This window comes from Haematobia irritans, chromosome 1, assembly GCF_050003625.1.
Source record: "Haematobia irritans isolate KBUSLIRL chromosome 1, ASM5000362v1, whole genome shotgun sequence".
NCBI lineage: Eukaryota > Metazoa > Arthropoda > Insecta > Diptera > Muscidae > Haematobia > Haematobia irritans.
This window is the reverse complement of record NC_134397.1, coordinates 118936710-118954710: the sequence shown is the minus strand read 5'-3', so window position 1 is coordinate 118954710 and position 18001 is coordinate 118936710. Positions and strand designations below refer to the sequence as shown.

Below are 18001 nucleotides of genomic sequence, written 5' to 3'. Positions count from 1 at the left end.
GTGCCCATGAAGATGGTAATCTACAAGTATCGAAAAACCTGAATGAGAAAACTAATTTTTACGAAGGTCCACGTAATTTTTGCTGAAACCATCGAATTTGAGAATGAGCTATACATTTTTAATCATCACTCTACATGGTAGAATCCATGGATTTTATTAAAGTTTTAAATAACGCAGTCATCCCGAATTTCAAGAAAATCGTCGTAAATTTATATAAGCAACATAGCATCACAGCAAGTTTCTATCATCCCAAAATCTAAACCCTTTAATTTTAATAGCACATCATCATTTGCAACAACATCGTCCCCATGAGGAAGGCCTTCACCATGTACAACGATTTGTTGGTAAGTGTTTAAACACAATATATAATTTTGGGTATGATGATCTAAAAAAATGTGAAATCATATGATCGGTGTACTATGCTTGCTTTGATGTTTGATTTTTTTTTGTTTTCTATCATTTATGACTCTCAATTTGTCGAACGAGTAAACAGAGAAATAACAAGTCTTTTGAATGCTAGCAATAACATCAAAATTTTGTTTTTCAATTGCATCACTTTTGACTCATAATTTGGTGAGAGAACATGAATGATATTTGTTTTTGCTTTTTGCTATGATGAATGAATAACAACGAAAATATACTCTCACGTTCATTGTACTCGTTTTCTCATGTGATCTCTCTATCAAAGTCGTAGTCACAGGTGTTCAAATATTCATGCTATACAGCTTTTGTTGATATTTTTGTCATTTATGTTTCTTAAAAATATTACTAGAGATACATTCCATTTTAACCCATTAGGGGCCATTGTAGAGAATTATTCACATAAATTTTGAACTCATTGCTTTTCCGTGAATTATACGAAAATATCATATAATGAAATATATAGATTAATATGCAATTTATCATATATATATAAGTATTTTTGATTATTTAAATAAATGTAATTATATATATTATATCATGTGCTGAATTGAAATTCAGATGTTTTCTTTTGAAGAGATGAGGCCTTAAAGCGTGAGTAAAGGGTAATGTTAGGGGTTTTGCGTGAAATATATTTAGCCAGCAAAACATTGGTTGGTGAGGGTAATGAGGCTAGTTTTCCAATTCGATCTAGGAAAACACATTTCAAATGTTTCAAAGAGTGCCTTTTGCATACCTACATTTTTGTTATGATTGGGGTCGGACCGGTACTTATTTTTTTTTGTTTCCAATCATATTTTGCCCATTGTAGTTTGTTTTCATTCCTAAATAAAAAGGGAGTCTATAACAATAATTCACGTAATGAATAAGAGGTTTAGAGAGGAAAGGACCCGAACCCCCCACCCGACTGTTGCTACCGAAAAAAGGCTCCCTCAGTCCTACTTCTCTCTTTATTCTATGATGGTTCGAAAGTTTATTTAAAAATCCATCTTCCTTCCAAATTTTTGGTCGTGAACATTACAGAATTTGGCGCCCAGAACGTGGGGCCCGAAAGATGACGCTGTCTTTTTGGCTCTAAAACCGATAGTAAATATAGATTTCATTTTTTTTAACTGACTTTGAAATTTTATTGTATGTAGGAGTTTTATCTTTGAATAGTTAGCGAGGGTTTTATGGAATTTTTGACAATTTGATTGGTCTTTCGAATAAGTCAACCGATTACTTTTTGTTAGCCTTTTCAAGAATGTAATGAATATATTCAAGAATATTTCTTCTTCAGTTTTGCTTGGCGTAATTTCAGGATTGAAGTTTATGTTAGGCTGAGTTATCAATACCCGATATATATTTAGGATTTTCGCTAATTTCGCATTGAGTAGCATTTTAGGGACCAATATACTTTCGGATGTGAGCGTTGTAATAAGTAAATGAGCTCAGTGTTGGTTTGTTAAACATATCCTTCATTTTGACTTTATAAAAAGCACCATAGCCCAGTTTTGTTATCAAGTACTTTTTCGAAACATTGTTAATTTTTACTCACAAAGGAAACTCATCTCTGATAAAAAAACATCGTTCTGTTTATGTTTCTTAAACAAAAATCCATTTTTTTTGTCTTTATGAAAAATTTCTGAAGTTGGGGTAAATACTCTTTGAAGTAGTAATTTTTGGTTAAATAGAGTTTGAATTCAATGAAATGGATCGAACTCCGCCACAACCTAATCCGTCTTTGCCTTCATCGGCACCAGTGAATATAGAGCCTTCTGCTTGCCAGATTTGTCATTTAACAATGACAGAAGGTTCGAATTGTTTGATTTTGAACGAATGTTCACACCCATTTCACCGGTCCTGCATTGAAGAGCACTTAGCGACATCCGGCGATTGTCCAGTGTGCAAGCGACCATGCCAGCTAAGTGAGTTGAGGCCTCTAGTGATTGTACCAAAATCTTTGCCTGCAGGTAAACAATATGGAGACCGCGGTAGGGGTAGAGGTGCAATGACAAAACATTATAATACTAGGAGTAATCGAAATCTCATGCAGGAATTGCAAAATTCGCAATTAAATACAAGTTCCAATTTCGAGGGTTTTAATTTAGCCACTCCTAATCGGGATACGGTTCCAACTGGTCAACCGGTTGCAAATTCGCCAACCCAGAATATACAAAACCAGACAGCAACTACGAATATTGACTATGACAGAATTAACAATATGATCGAATCTAATCTAATTCGACTTCTGCAAAATATGAGTGTTTTTAATCAGAACAGTTTGAACTCGGAGACTGTTGGAATACAGCCCCAAGATTGTAATCGTGCGCAGGTTACGAATAGTGCTGTTAGAATTGGTTCTCATAATCAAAGTTCCTACAGGTTCTCGAAATGCCAACAGCCGTCATATGAATGGTTCTCATGCTAACCAGCAAAATTTCGGTATGAATCTCTGTAATCTTTCTCCAAACTCATATACTAATTCCAATTTAAGTAATTTACCATCGGACAAGATTACGTCCATTGTCCAGAGCTGGAACTTAAAGTTCGACGGGTCTACATCGGGCTTAAGTGTGGACGAATTTTTATATCGTGTTAGGTCTTTGACCAATGATAATTTCAATGGTGACTTTTCAGCCATTTGTAAGAATTTGAATATTTTATTAACGGGTAAAGCCAAAGAGTGGTACTGGCGATACCACAAACAGGTACCCTCTTTGAACTGGAATGACTTTTGTAATGCCATACGTGGCCAATATAAAGATTCGAAAACTTCATATGATATTAGGGAAGAGATTCGTAATCGTAAGCAAAAGGCCAATGAGTCTTTTGATACGTTTTTCGAGGCGATTTCTACAATCATGGACAGATTACCTGCTCCTATGACTGAAGAGGAGCTTATTGAAATTTTGCCAAGAAATCTTCGCCCTGAAGTTAGGCAAGACCTTTTGTATGTCGGGATAAATTCCATATCTCATCTCAGACAGCTGGTACAAACCAGAGAAAATTTCCTCAACGATGAATATGTAAGACGAAATTTGGTTTCTCGTAATCCTTTACCAGGAGTTGCTCAACGCAGATATGTCGCCGAGATTGACGACCAGAATATTGTAGATGATTTAGAGGGTGATGTGCGGAATGTCGATGCAATTAATAAAGCAAGTGCTAATTCCAAGTGCTGGAATTGCGACGATTTCGGGCATCATTGGCAAGACTGCTTAAAGGATAGGTCTATCTTTTGTTATGGCTGTGGAGTCAAAGGCATATATAAGCCTAACTGTATCAATTGTAAAACCAGAAGAGCAGTTAATTCAAAAAACTTAGGACCTGCGGATCCACAGATGGATTAAACAATATTGTGGATCCAAATATAATTTCTTCTCCTCAATTCATAGAGAATGTTCACTCTGAATTACCACATACCACACAATTACCACAAACTAAACCCATTACTATTTTGAAACGTCCGGAGACACTGAATGAATCGTCAGTAGAAACGGATTCTACAGTGTTGTACCCTAGACTACCTTACCATACACGACTGGCTTTATATGAACGGAAACGAAATGAAATTTTTTCTTTATACCAGGAGACAAAAAGATCTCCTAGGAGATCTACAATTCGTTTGAGACGTTTTTATAAAATGCGAAAATTATGTAAGAAATTTCTTATATCCACAATAATTTCGAATCCGACCGATATGCGTTACTACGCCAAAGTGTCATTTTTAGAATACTCGGAATACGGTCTTCTAGACACAGGCGCGAGTATAAGCTGCATTGGGTCCAATTTGGCCTTAAGAGACTTTTCCAAATATGAAAATTTTTCAAAGTGTAAGTCACATGTGAAAACTGCGGATGGCAATGCCCAGAAAGTGACTGGCTGGCTTGATGTAGTGATCTCTTTTAAGGGAGTTTCGAAACCCTTAAAACTTTTTATAATTCCATCCATATCACAGAGGCTCATACTTGGTATCGACTTCTGGAGATCTTTTAACTTAATGCCAGATCTCATTGGATCTGCCGATTTATTTGATTCTAGTAGTCTTATGGAAATTTCTGCAAGCCTGTCTCCATCGAAAAATGATTGCCAAATGGATAAAGGATTTGAGAAATCTGGTGAAGATTTCTTTCCATTATCCGATGACCAACGAAGACAATTGAAATCGGTTATAGATTTGTTTCCGAATTTCGAAACCCAGGGGCTTGGTAGAACCAGCTTGATACGACATGCGATTGATGTGGGAAACGCTTCACCTATTAAGCAAAGATTCTATCCGGTTTCCCCTGCGGTTGAGAAACTGATGTTTGGCGAAATCGATCGAATGCTCAAGCTGGGTGTGATCGAACCATCCACCTCAGCTTGGAGTTCGCCGATGAGATTGGTGATCAAGCCAAACAAAGTTAGATTATGTTTAGACGCGAGGAAACTTAATTCGGTGACGAAAAAGGATGCCTATCCTTTACCTAATATCGATGTAATCTTCGCACGATTGCCAAAGGCTAACTTGATCTCGAAGTTAGATCTAAAGGATGCCTTTTGGCAGATTAGCCTGGACGAAGGGTCAAAGCATCTGACAGCATTTACAGTGCCTGGAAGGCCTCTATACCAGTTTGTGGTCATGCCTTTCGGGCTCTGTAATGCTCCTCAGACGATGTGCAGGCTAATGGACGAGATCATCCCTCCAGACTTACGCCATTGTGTCTTTGGTTATCTGGATGATCTCGTCATCGTGTCAGAAGATTTCCATTCGCATATTGAGGTATTGGTTAGGCTATCCTCGCAATTCCGAAAAGCGAATCTTACTCTTAATGTATCCAAGAGCCGATTTTGTGTTACAAGAGTAAATTACTTGGGATACACTATCGGTAATGGAGGCATTACTACTGACCCGGAGAAAGTGACCGCAATTTTGAATTGGCCAACTCCAAAGAACCTCAGGCAAGTCCGAGGCTTCTTAGGATTAACCGGTTGGTATCGGCGGTTTGTTAAAAATTTTTCTTGTGAAACTTTTCATATTACGGAAGTCTTGAAGTGCAAGAAAAAATTTCAGTGGACCCCCGAGGCCCAACTAGCCTTCGAGCGAATGAAGAAAATTTTAACAACCGCACCGATTTTGTCTAACCCCGATTTTACGGAAAAATTCTATTTACACTGCGACGCCAGCGATACTGGAATTGGGGCCGTCTTGGTACAATTAGATTCTGAGGGTCATGAAAAGCCAATTGCATTTATGAGTAAAAAGCTTTCTACGGCACAGCGAAACTATAGCGTAACAGAACGCGAATGTCTCGCTGCCGTAGAAGCTATAAAAAGGTTTCGGTGTTATCTTGAACTCCAAGAGTTCGAGGTAATCACCGACCACTCAAGTCTACTTTGGCTAATGCGCCAACCAGATCTTAGTGGACGTTTAGCGCGATGGGTTTTCAAACTCCAGCCCTATCGCTTTACGATAAGCCATCGCAAGGGAAAGGAACACATTGTTCCGGATGCGCTATCTAGGATTCCCAGTGGCGAAATATCTGCAATAGATGACATTCAGCCGGAAGTGGATCTAAATTCCCCGTATTTTAATGACCAAGACTATATTGAATTAAAGGCAAAAGTAAAGGAAAATGAAAGTAAATTCCCCGATATAAAGATTTTGGAGGGGTTTGTTTATTACAGAACCGAACATTATTCTGGTGACAGTGATCAGGAGAACCATGCCTGGAAACTTTGGATTCCGTATAGGCTTAGACAGGATTTGATATCCAGGGCCCATGATAGTTCCATTACGACACACGGAGGGATGGGTAAAACCCTCGATTTGTTGAAAAGGAATTTCTTTTGGCCAGGAATGGTCCAAGACGTTCGTGACTATGTTAGGAGTTGTGAGGTTTGCAAAACCACAAAAGCTCCAAACATGGTCATGAAACCTCCGATGGGTAACCATGTTGTCTCGATTCGGCCATTCCAGCGACTATATATAGATCTTCTTGGACCTTATCCCAGGAGTAGTTCTGGCTATATAGGACTTTTAATTGTTTTGGACCACATGAGTAAATTTCATTGGTTATGTCCACTCCGCAAATTTACATCGAAGGCAATCCAGGACTTCCTGACAGTACAAATTTTTCACGTCTATGGCGTCCCCGAAAGTATCGTGAGCGATAATGGGAGCCAATTTAAGGCAAATGACCTGAATGCGTTTTTTACTAGCTATGGAATCAATCACGTATACACGGCATTTTATTCCCCGCAGGCTAATGCCTCAGAACGGGTTAACCGTTCACTCATAGCTGGAATTCGCGCGTGTCTTAAAGGCGACCACCGAAGATGGGACCAAGACCTTAGTTCTATCAGTTGTGCTCTTCGCAACTCGATACACCAGTCCATAAATTGCTCGCCATACCATGCCTTGTTTGGTTTTGATATGGTCACCCATGCATCCACATATGCGCTTCTCAGAAACCTAGATATTCTCAATGAACCGACAACCAGCCTCTGTAGAGATGACCAATTACAACTTTTGAGATTGAATTTAAGGAAACATATCAAAAATGCATTTGAAAGAAACCAACATCAATATAATTTGCGTACTAGGCCACAATCATTTGATGTAGGCCAAGTAGTCTTTCGGCGTAACTTCGTGCAAAGTAATTTTGAGAAGGGATTTAATGCCAAACTTGCACCCGTGTTTGTTAGGGCGAGGATCCGCGAAAAATTAGGAAAGAATTACTACGTGGTAGAGGACATGGAAGGCAAAATTGTAGGTACATTCCATGGAAAGGACATACGAACATAAACGTCCTTTTTCCATTTTATTTTTGCTCGAATGTCGAAAAATAACCTGGTTTTGTAATGGGCGTTTCACAAAAACATTCTTTTCTTAAAGAATTATTTCACAAATAATTTCAGAAATAAACATAGACCAATATTTTCAGAGAAAAAACTTTATTTATTTTTTATACAAAGGAATAAAGCATGCACTTGAAATTATAATTATTAAATAGTTATTTTGGTAGAGGAATGTTTCATAAATTTGTATACTCCATACTTTTACGCTTCAGTGTCAAATAATTGGTTTTGTTTTTTTTTTTTGTGATTCACTTGTAACTTCTTTGCATTCTCTCAGCTGAGGTATGTCATTCACAAATTTGTCATTGATGCACCATTCTAAACAGAAAAAAAAACAAATTAACATATTTTTTAAACATTTTCTCTTGCGTATTTTGTTTTTCTCACTCACTCGATTTATTTTTTTTAATCCACTTTTTGTTCTTCAATTATTTATTTCAATCCAAATTACTTTTTGTCCGCAGACGATGACACCAAAAGATAATCTTCCATTAATATTCTCACCGTCTATTTACTTTTCAATGATCTTTCTGTGTGGCGAATTTTTCATATATGCTTTTACACTAATGTTTGGCCCGATTTTTTGTACTTTTTTGTTATGAAGGTAGTAGTATGTACCAATGGAATATACTTATATACCATTTCCATATATAATTCTACTATTAACAATTTTTCACATACAAATAGAGAAATTGAAATAAATATATTCCAAAATGGCACAGAAAGGGACATATTATCCTTTAGGAGGATTTAAAAAAGGCAAAGGTTTTCAGATCACAAGATATGTCTAAGTCGATTTTTAAAATATATCTAATCGATAAAAGGAGATTACGATTTTGGCCACTATCAATCAAACAATTGGTAGCACCACTTTTCATGTCTATTTGACATTCTCCTTTTCCTTGTGGCTTATCGATTCTGGCAAGAAGATCGATATTTCTTTTGCCACTTCAAAATCACATACTTCCTTCTTCTTCGAGCCATCATTAAGAACAGATCTTTCTAAGTGAGTTTGTGGATAATAAAATTTTAAATTATCAATTTCATCATCGGAGAAAATTATTCAATTACGAGATTAATTTAATATAAATTACAAATTGATACCGAAATATATGCGTATTTCTGAAATTTCTCGGTAAGCTCTGAACAAAAGCGAAATTAAATGAGCTCTTACTAAATTAGATTAAATTTTAATAGGCAAATATCTGTGCTGCCAGGAAATATAATTTTTCATCGCAATTCTTGGTGTCATCATAAATTCTTCAAATTCGCTTATTTCTACAAAGTCGAACGAGATTTTGAAATCTATATTTTGCGGAAAATCTGGGCAAAGCACACTACCCACAGGGTAGTCGTGGCTTGAATTTTCACCGACAATCTTTTTGTTTGCACATGTGGAAATGCATGTTCTAAACCACTAAAAATATTCTACCACTAAACGACTAAAAATGTTTTACCACTGAATTACTGAAGATGACGTGAAATACAAAGAAATTTCCGATTAAACATATATTTTGTGGGATTGGCCGAAGGTACAAGTTTTGAAGAAGGCGTTTTGTTATCAAGTATTCCGTATTGCTTTAGACCAATCCTCGTTTGTGTATGCGATTTTGAAATGAGAAGCAGAGTACTTTTATGCTAAATTCCGAAATGTGCCCATGAAGATGGTAATCTACAAGTATCGAAAAACCTGAATGAGAAAACTAATTTTTACGAAGGTCCACGTAATTTTTGCTGAAACCATCGAATTTGAGAATGAGCTATACATTTTTAATCATCACTCTACATGGTAGAATCCATGGATTTTATTAAAGTTTTAAATAACGCAGTCATCCCGAATTTCAAGAAAATCGTCGTAAATTTATATAAGCAACATAGCATCACAGCAAGTTTCTATCATCCCAAAATCTAAACCCTTTAATTTTAATAGCACATCATCATTTGCAACAACATCGTCCCCATGAGGAAGGCCTTCACCATGTACAACGATTTGTTGGTAAGTGTTTAAACACAATATATAATTTTGGGTATGATGATCTAAAAAAATGTGAAATCATATGATCGGTGTACTATGCTTGCTTTGATGTTTGATTTTTTTTTGTTTTCTATCATTTATGACTCTCAATTTGTCGAACGAGTAAACAGAGAAATAACAAGTCTTTTGAATGCTAGCAATAACATCAAAATTTTGTTTTTCAATTGCATCACTTTTGACTCATAATTTGGTGAGAGAACATGAATGATATTTGTTTTTGCTTTTTGCTATGATGAATGAATAACAACGAAAATATACTCTCACGTTCATTGTACTCGTTTTCTCATGTGATCTCTCTATCAAAGTCGTAGTCACAGGTGTTCAAATATTCATGCTATACAGCTTTTGTTGATATTTTTGTCATTTATGTTTCTTAAAAATATTACTAGAGATACATTCCATTTTAACCCATTAGGGGCCATTGTAGAGAATTATTCACATAAATTTTGAACTCATTGCTTTTCCGTGAATTATACGAAAATATCATATAATGAAATATATAGATTAATATGCAATTTATCATATATATATAAGTATTTTTGATTATTTAAATAAATGTAATTATATATATTATATCATGTGCTGAATTGAAATTCAGATGTTTTCTTTTGAAGAGATGAGGCCTTAAAGCGTGAGTAAAGGGTAATGTTAGGGGTTTTGCGTGAAATATATTTAGCCAGCAAAACATTGGTTGGTGAGGGTAATGAGGCTAGTTTTCCAATTCGATCTAGGAAAACACATTTCAAATGTTTCAAAGAGTGCCTTTTGCATACCTACATTTTTGTTATGATTGGGGTCGGACCGGTACTTATTTTTTTTTGTTTCCAATCATATTTTGCCCATTGTAGTTTGTTTTCATTCCTAAATAAAAAGGGAGTCTATAACAATAATTCACGTAATGAATAAGAGGTTTAGAGAGGAAAGGACCCGAACCCCCCACCCGACTGTTGCTACCGAAAAAAGGCTCCCTCAGTCCTACTTCTCTCTTTATTCTATGATGGTTCGAAAGTTTATTTAAAAATCCATCTTCCTTCCAAATTTTTGGTCGTGAACATTACAGTTTTCCCGTTGAAACTCCATACAAAACCACAAAATGCGAAAAACTAGCGAAATTTTTCCATTTGTGGTACTTTGTTTTTTTTTCGAGTTGAAAAACTGACGTTTATAGCATGGCGCCATTTGCAATGTGAATTAAGAAATAATTTATTTATTGAAACTATTTGTGTGGGTTTATAACGCAAACACGGATCATATTTTTGTTCCGAATATATACAAAGGATCCTCAATTGCCCAAGGAAAAATAAAATGTTAATTTTGTAATAGCAAGCAGCAACCACCAACTTAATTCAATATCCCTCCCTGTTAAATAGCGCTCCCTGTTACCTAAATAAACACCGCTTTCTATGTGAGAAATAATGGTTTCTATAAAAATTTTTCGCAATAATGAACATAGTACCGGCCTTAACTCGAAAATGGCCATAGACTGCCGTAAAAGATGGCTGTGTAGTACAATAGTCACCTAATACGGGTGCGTGGCCACAGGAACATATTCCTGGGGAACTAGAATCTGTGAGTATACTTCTGTCTACCTGTAAGCCAAAGAGACAGGTCCCTTTCGTCATTTAACGAAGGAAATCTTAACTTTCTTTAAATTGGATTTTCCCTAAACAGAGCATCTACGGTATATGTATATATTCCTGATGAGAGAAAAATTCTACAACAGTCTAATGATGTCCGTCCGTCTGTCTGTTATAATCACATTATATCCTTAAATAGCGGAGCTGTATTATAAAATTTTGTACAGATTCGTTCTTTCTTGCCTTTGGTATTTTAAGTCCATAAATAGACACTGCAATATTTTTCCGATTTGCCTGAAATTGCAAATCTAAAAATATTTTGGGCCCATAAGACCGATCTCCATATGGCTAATATTTAAACTCCGGCTAAGGACACCCTTATCGTTTTCAGTTTGCGTTAACCCACTTTGAATCTACCCATTGTCTCAAAGCTCGGCATTCATATCACTTTACGCTTGCGAAGGCTCACTTTGGACTCCGTCCATAGGATAACAGGGTTGAAAACCAGTGACGCAAAATAAAAATCGGATGCAATATAACGAGGATCAACAAAAGAACAATAATGCCAATGAGGAAATCGGGTTAATTTTCATTCGAAATATTGGGGTATATTTTCATAATGCAAACGGGCCCCTAACCAATAAAACGAACGTAGCCACCGAAAGACATTGAAATCGGTTGTTGTTGTTGTATTCTATTTTTCGCTAAACTCATATCACTTTTAAATATATTTTAAGTCTATATGTGATTCTATTTATATTTTCTACTTTCAGGAAAATCCCCAAGCCGTTATGGCGTGTATGCGTTCGGTCGACGCAAAAACAATATCGGTACAACAATGGAACTCATATTCGGGTATTTTGAGTTTTCCATCAGCTCCAACTATTGATGGAGCTTTTCTGCCAGCGGATCCAATGACGCTGCTCAAAACAGCGGATTTAACAGGCTATGATATTTTAATGGGAAATGTAAAAGATGAGGGTAAGTTGAAATTATTTATATTCAAAAAATTGTCCTAAATAATTCATTTCTTATAATAAAATGTATTAACTTTGATGCCAGGCGTAATAAACTCATTAGCGTAGCTAGACAATTTTCCTAGGGGGGGGGGGGTATAGACCCCCTTGCTAAAAGTTTATAGACTTAAAGGTTCAATTAATGTTTTATTTCATAAAAATGAATCCAAAAAATTAGATTAGATCAAAATAACTCGACAATTAATTTATAATAAAGCAACTAAAAGTAGTTCCACACATTTCCCAACAACAAAAAAAAACATGGGAGTTGTTCTTGAGGCACAAATTTAAAAGCACTTCCACAAATGTCCTATTAATGAAGTTAATTATTTTATATACAAAGGAAGTTTTTTTAATTCATATTTTCATATTTCAATGGGTAATTGTTAGTTTTTTTTTCAAACAGTTTACAAAAAAAGAGTAAGAGTAAATAAAATGGTACAAATTATTCAAATTTTGCCACAAAAATTCTAAATCCATTATAGAAAAATTGATAATTTTTGAAAATATTCGAGGAAAAACGTTTCAAACAAGCATTAGAATTCCTTAAAAATCATAAAAACTGTTAAAATTATTTATTTGGGAAAATATCACAAATTTTTTTAATTCACATTTAAAACAATGAATTCGGATCACACCAAATTCATTGCAACAGCTGTTGAAACGATGCACATTCGTCCTATGACAAGTTCATATTACATGCATCGCTTCTCCGCCAATTTTGCACCACTTCCGGACCCGAAAAGAACATTTTCGCTTCTTTTTTGGCCACGCTTTTTTGCAGCGTTATTAAGATATTAATTTATGAAAGAAAAGTTTCAATATCAATAAATATTTTTTTAATCTAATTGACTAAACCAGACTAAACAAGTATATACGGCCGTAGGTTCGGCCAGGCCGAAGCTTATGTACCCTCCACCATTGCGTAGAAACTTCTTCTAAACACTGCCATTCACAATCGAATTACTTGGGTTGCGGTAACGCTTGCCGATGGCAAGGTATCTTAAAACCTCCTAACACCGTCTTCTAAATTGTAACTAAGTCCATACGTGGTATATATTAAATTAAAAAAGCCCGATTAAATACGTATATAATTCAGTTTGACAAAATTTTCTATAGAAATAAAATTTTGACAAAATTTTCTATAGAAATAAAGTTTTGACAAAATGTTCTATAGAAATGAACTTTCAACAAAATTTTCTATAGAAATAAAATTTTAACAAAATTTTCTATAGAAATAAAATTTTGATCGATAAAATTTTGGTAGAATATTTTTGGCTCGAGTGGCAACCATGATTATCAACCGCTATGGACCAATTTTTGTGTAATTGGGGATCGGCTATATATAAGTATAGACCGATATGAACCAATTTTGGTATGTTTATTTGCGGCCATATACTAACACCAGGTTCCAAATTTGAACCGGATCGGATGAATTTTCCTCCTCCAAGAGGCTCCGGAGGTCAAATCTGGAGAACGGTTTATATGGGGGCTATATATAATTATGGACCGATATGGACCAATTCTGGCACGGTTGTTAGAGACCATATACTTACATCATGTTCCAAATTTCAACCGGATCGGATGAAATTTGCTTCTCTTAGAGGCTCCGCAAGCCAAATCTGGAGATCGGTTTATATGGGGGCTATATATAATTATGAACCGATGTGAACCAATTTTAGCATGGTTGTTAGAGACCATATACCAAAACCATGTACCAAATTTCAGCCAGATCGGATGACATTTGCTTCTCTTTGAGGCTCCACAAGCCCAATCTGGGGATCGGCTTATATGGGGGCTATATATAATTATAGACCGATATGGACGAATTTTTGCATGGTTGTTAGATACCATATGCCAAAACTATGTACTAAATTTCAGCCGGATAGGATGAAATTTGCTTCTCTTTGAGGCTCCTCAAGCCAAATCTGGGGATCGGTTTATATGGGGGCTATATATAATTATGGAGCGATGTGGACCAATTTTCGCGTGGTTGTTAGAGACAATATACCAACACCGTGTACCAAATTTCAGCCGGATCTGATGAAATATGCTTCTCTTAGAGGCTTCGCAAGCCAAATCTGAGGGTCCGTTTATTTGGGGACTATACGTAAAAGTGGACCGATAAGGCCCATTTGCAACACCATCCGACCTACATCAATAACAACTACTTGTGCCAAGTTTCAAGTCGATAGCTTGTTTCGTTCGGAAGTTAGCGTGATTTCAACAGACGGACGGACGGACATGCTTAGATCGACTCAGAATTTCACCACAACCCAGAATATGTATGCTTTATGGGGTCTTAGAGCAATATTTCAATGTTCAATGTGGAATGACAAAGTTAATATACCCCCCATCCTATGGTGGAGGGTATAAAAACTAATAAAGGAGTTTTAGTTATTAAACTAAATCATAAGTTCAACCACAGCTTTATTTCATAAATATCAGATTTGAAACATTTCCATCGGCAACTGCTACCACAACCCAAGTAATTCGATTGTGCATGAAAGTGTTTAGCGGAACTTTGTGCGGTTGTACCTACTTCCCAACAAAAAAATTTGGAAGTTCTTGCAAAGGCACAACTTTAAAAGCACTTCCAGAAGATGTACTCCCAATGATGTTCTTTATTTTAACTACTCAGGAAGTTCTTTTAATTCATTTTTTTATAACTTGTTTTTTTTTCATACTTTTAATGGGAAATTTTAACTTTTTTGTTTCAAATACGTTAAAAATGGAGTATGAATTCATAAAATGTTGCAAATAATTTAAATTTTGTCGAAAAAAATTCTAAATCCTATCTGAACAAATTGTGAATTTTTGTAAATATTTGAGGTCAAACGTTTCCGACAAGCGTCAGAGTCTATTAAAAATTATTTATTTGACAAAATATCACAGAACTTTTTAATTTACATTCAAAACATTGAATTCGGATCACACCAAAAGAAGTGATGCAAAGTCAGTGCAACGGCTGTTGAAATGGAGGACTTGCATCCTATGACAAGCCCATGTTAAATTCATCGCTTCTGCGTCAATTTTGCACCACTTCCGGATCCAAAAAGAACATTTTCATAACCTTTTTGGCGACGCTTTTTTTGCTGGGCTTGTTTATTTTTTATAAAAATGGAAAATCGTAAATAGGCTTTCAAATTCTAGTTAGGTTAAAGTAGCATCCCGATTTATTTCAGGCTCACTTAGATAGATTGTGATACCACATAAATAAGTGTTTAGCGGAACTTTGTGCGGTTGTACCTACTTCCCAACAAAAAAATTTGGAAGTTCTTGCAAAGGCACAACTTTAAAAGCACTTCCAGAAGATGTACTCCCAATGATGTTCTTTATTTTAACTACTCAGGAAGTTCTTTTAATTCATTTTTTTATAACTTGTTTTTTTTTCATACTTTTAATGGGAAATTTTAACTTTTTTGTTTCAAATACGTTAAAAATGGAGTATGAATTCATAAAATGTTGCAAATAATTTAAATTTTGTCGAAAAAAATTCTAAATCCTATCTGAACAAATTGTGAATTTTTGTAAATATTTGAGGTCAAACGTTTCCGACAAGCGTCAGAGTCTATTAAAAATTATTTATTTGACAAAATATCACAGAACTTTTTAATTTACATTCAAAACATTGAATTCGGATCACACCAAAAGAAGTGATGCAAAGTCAGTGCAACGGCTGTTGAAATGGAGGACTTGCATCCTATGACAAGCCCATGTTAAATTCATCGCTTCTGCGTCAATTTTGCACCACTTCCGGATCCAAAAAGAACATTTTCATAACCTTTTTGGCGACGCTTTTTTTGCTGGGCTTGTTTATTTTTTATAAAAATGGAAAATCGTAAATAGGCTTTCAAATTCTAGTTAGGTTAAAGTAGCATCCCGATTTATTTCAGGCTCACTTAGATAGATTGTGATACCACATAAATAAAAATACCTATTCAATAGGCACTTCTAGTTATTACCTCCCAGCAAAAAAATTTGGAAGTTCTTCCAAAGGCACAACTTTAAAAGTACTTCCAGAAGATGCACTTCCATTGATGTTCTTTATTTTAACTACCCAGGAAGTTCTTTTAATTCAATTTTTTATAACTTTATTTGTTCATACTTTTAGTGAGTAATTTTAACTTTTTTTGTTTCAAATAGGTTAAAAACAGAGTAAGAATTCATAAAATGGTACAAATCATTTAAATTTTGTCGAAAAAAATGCTAAATTCATTCTGAAAAAATTATGAATTTTTGAAAATATTTGAGGTCAAACGTTTCCAACAAGCATTAGAATCCATTAAAAATTATAAAAATTATTTATTTGACAAAATATAACAGAATTTTTTAATTTACATCAAAAACACTGAATTCGGATTACACCTAAAGAAGTGATGCAAATTCAGTGCAACGGCTGTCGAAATGGAGGACTTCCGTCCTATGAGAAGCCCATGTTAAATTCATCGCTTCTGCGTCAATTATGCACCACTTCCGGATCCAAAAAGAACATTTTCATTACTTTTTTGGCGACGCTTTTTTTGCTGGGCTTTGAACCCACCCGATTATTTCCTTCTGTTGAAACAACCTGAATCCAAACCAACCAAAACATTAGCAGACTCTAGTATTTTCCAGCTCCCCCAGTAATCTTAATCTATAGGACCTTAAAATATGCTTAGTTTTCGAGTTAAGGAACACAGAGTCCAAGGATTTTGTTGCTGTGTGTTGCATTGCAGTGATTAGGCAATATTTTCGTTATTTTAAGTTCCTCTCTTGTTATGTTCCCTGTATAGTTGTTGCTATTAGAAGAATTCAAAATTTCTGCGCAATGTCGTTTCTTCAAAGTCCACTTCATAAATAATCAACAAAAATTGTTTCGTTTCGAAATTATTGTCAACTAGTGTAAATTTATCCAGTACCTTTACCCATTTTTGCACATCCTTTAGCACCCCATTTAGGCCAAAGAGTTCGGGGTCTTCTTTATGGTTTTACAATCTTTTGATGCTAATTAATTACGTGACAAATTTCAAGAGTAAAAAAAAACGAATGAACAGACCTTCATAACAAGAAACTCAACAAAATTATGGAAACAAAAGATAAATATTTACATAAAGAAAAATGTAGATTAACCTCCTCGCCCCTCCTCCCCCTTCCGGATTCACCAACTCCTTATAACCTTACTAATGGGGATGAAAAGTGGATGGCTTCATGTCATCACAAAAAAGGCATCCTTTTTTGTACTTGAACTGAATCGAAATTGCCAAGTCTTTTCGTTTTCGTTTCCATTTCCTTTCTTTGTTTTCTTACCCAACGAGGTTAATGGGGTTGCAATCAAAAGGGTCGGCTACTAAGTCATGAGTGTCATCAGAATGTCACCTACTTTTTCATGTTTACTTTCAATATTTGTAACAAAACAAATCATAAATGAAAGTGAAAAGGCAAATATTTTTTTCATTTTTTCAAACGAATAATGAGTTTGGTAAGAGATAATAATAATGGTGGATGGAACAAAAACTAGGCAGCTGGCACGAATGGGATAATAAGTGGCTAACATACAAAGCGTTGGGATTACCGATAAATGTGGCATAATATCTGTGAGGGAATAGTAAGAACTTGGATCGCAAATAACATAGCTTGGAATTAGGAATTCTTAAGAATGGGATAATATTATTTAATCTAGTTTAGTCCATTTGTTTTCAGCAAAAATTATAAAAATCTGTGTTTTTTCGTCAGTATATGCTTTCAAACAATCATGTCAAAAATATCGTTCCATAATTATATTTAAGTCCCCATATAAACCGAACCTCAGAATAGACTTCCACAGTCTGGTTGTCGAACGCAGTTTGGTCTTCATGCAACTTTATTGAACTTATTGAATTGTACTGAATTGAAACGTATTGAATTGAAATTTATTGAATTGAAATGTATTGAATTGAATTGTATAGTTCTATAAAAATCACTTCTAGTTTGTAAAGCAATGAATTAAGAACAATACAACACTGAATTAAGATTTTTGTAATGACGATTGGCAACTCCTTTTATCTTTTTGATCCGCTCTTATTTTATAAGAGGGTTCCTGTCATGTAAAACAGGAAATCTCCTTCTTCTTGCCGCTTGACTGTCAACTTGATCACATCGTTGCCTCTCGT

At 35.1% G+C, this 18001-nt stretch overlaps 1 protein-coding gene across 1 annotated transcript in view; it reads left to right on the top strand.

The window, feature by feature from the left end:
• Positions 1-18001, top strand: part of Ace (Acetylcholine esterase) — a 414922-nt gene that overhangs the window by 263303 nt on the left and 133618 nt on the right. The window contains 1 exon segment of the mRNA XM_075291477.1: positions 11628-11835. Coding sequence (XP_075147592.1) covers positions 11628-11835 — 208 coding nt within the window.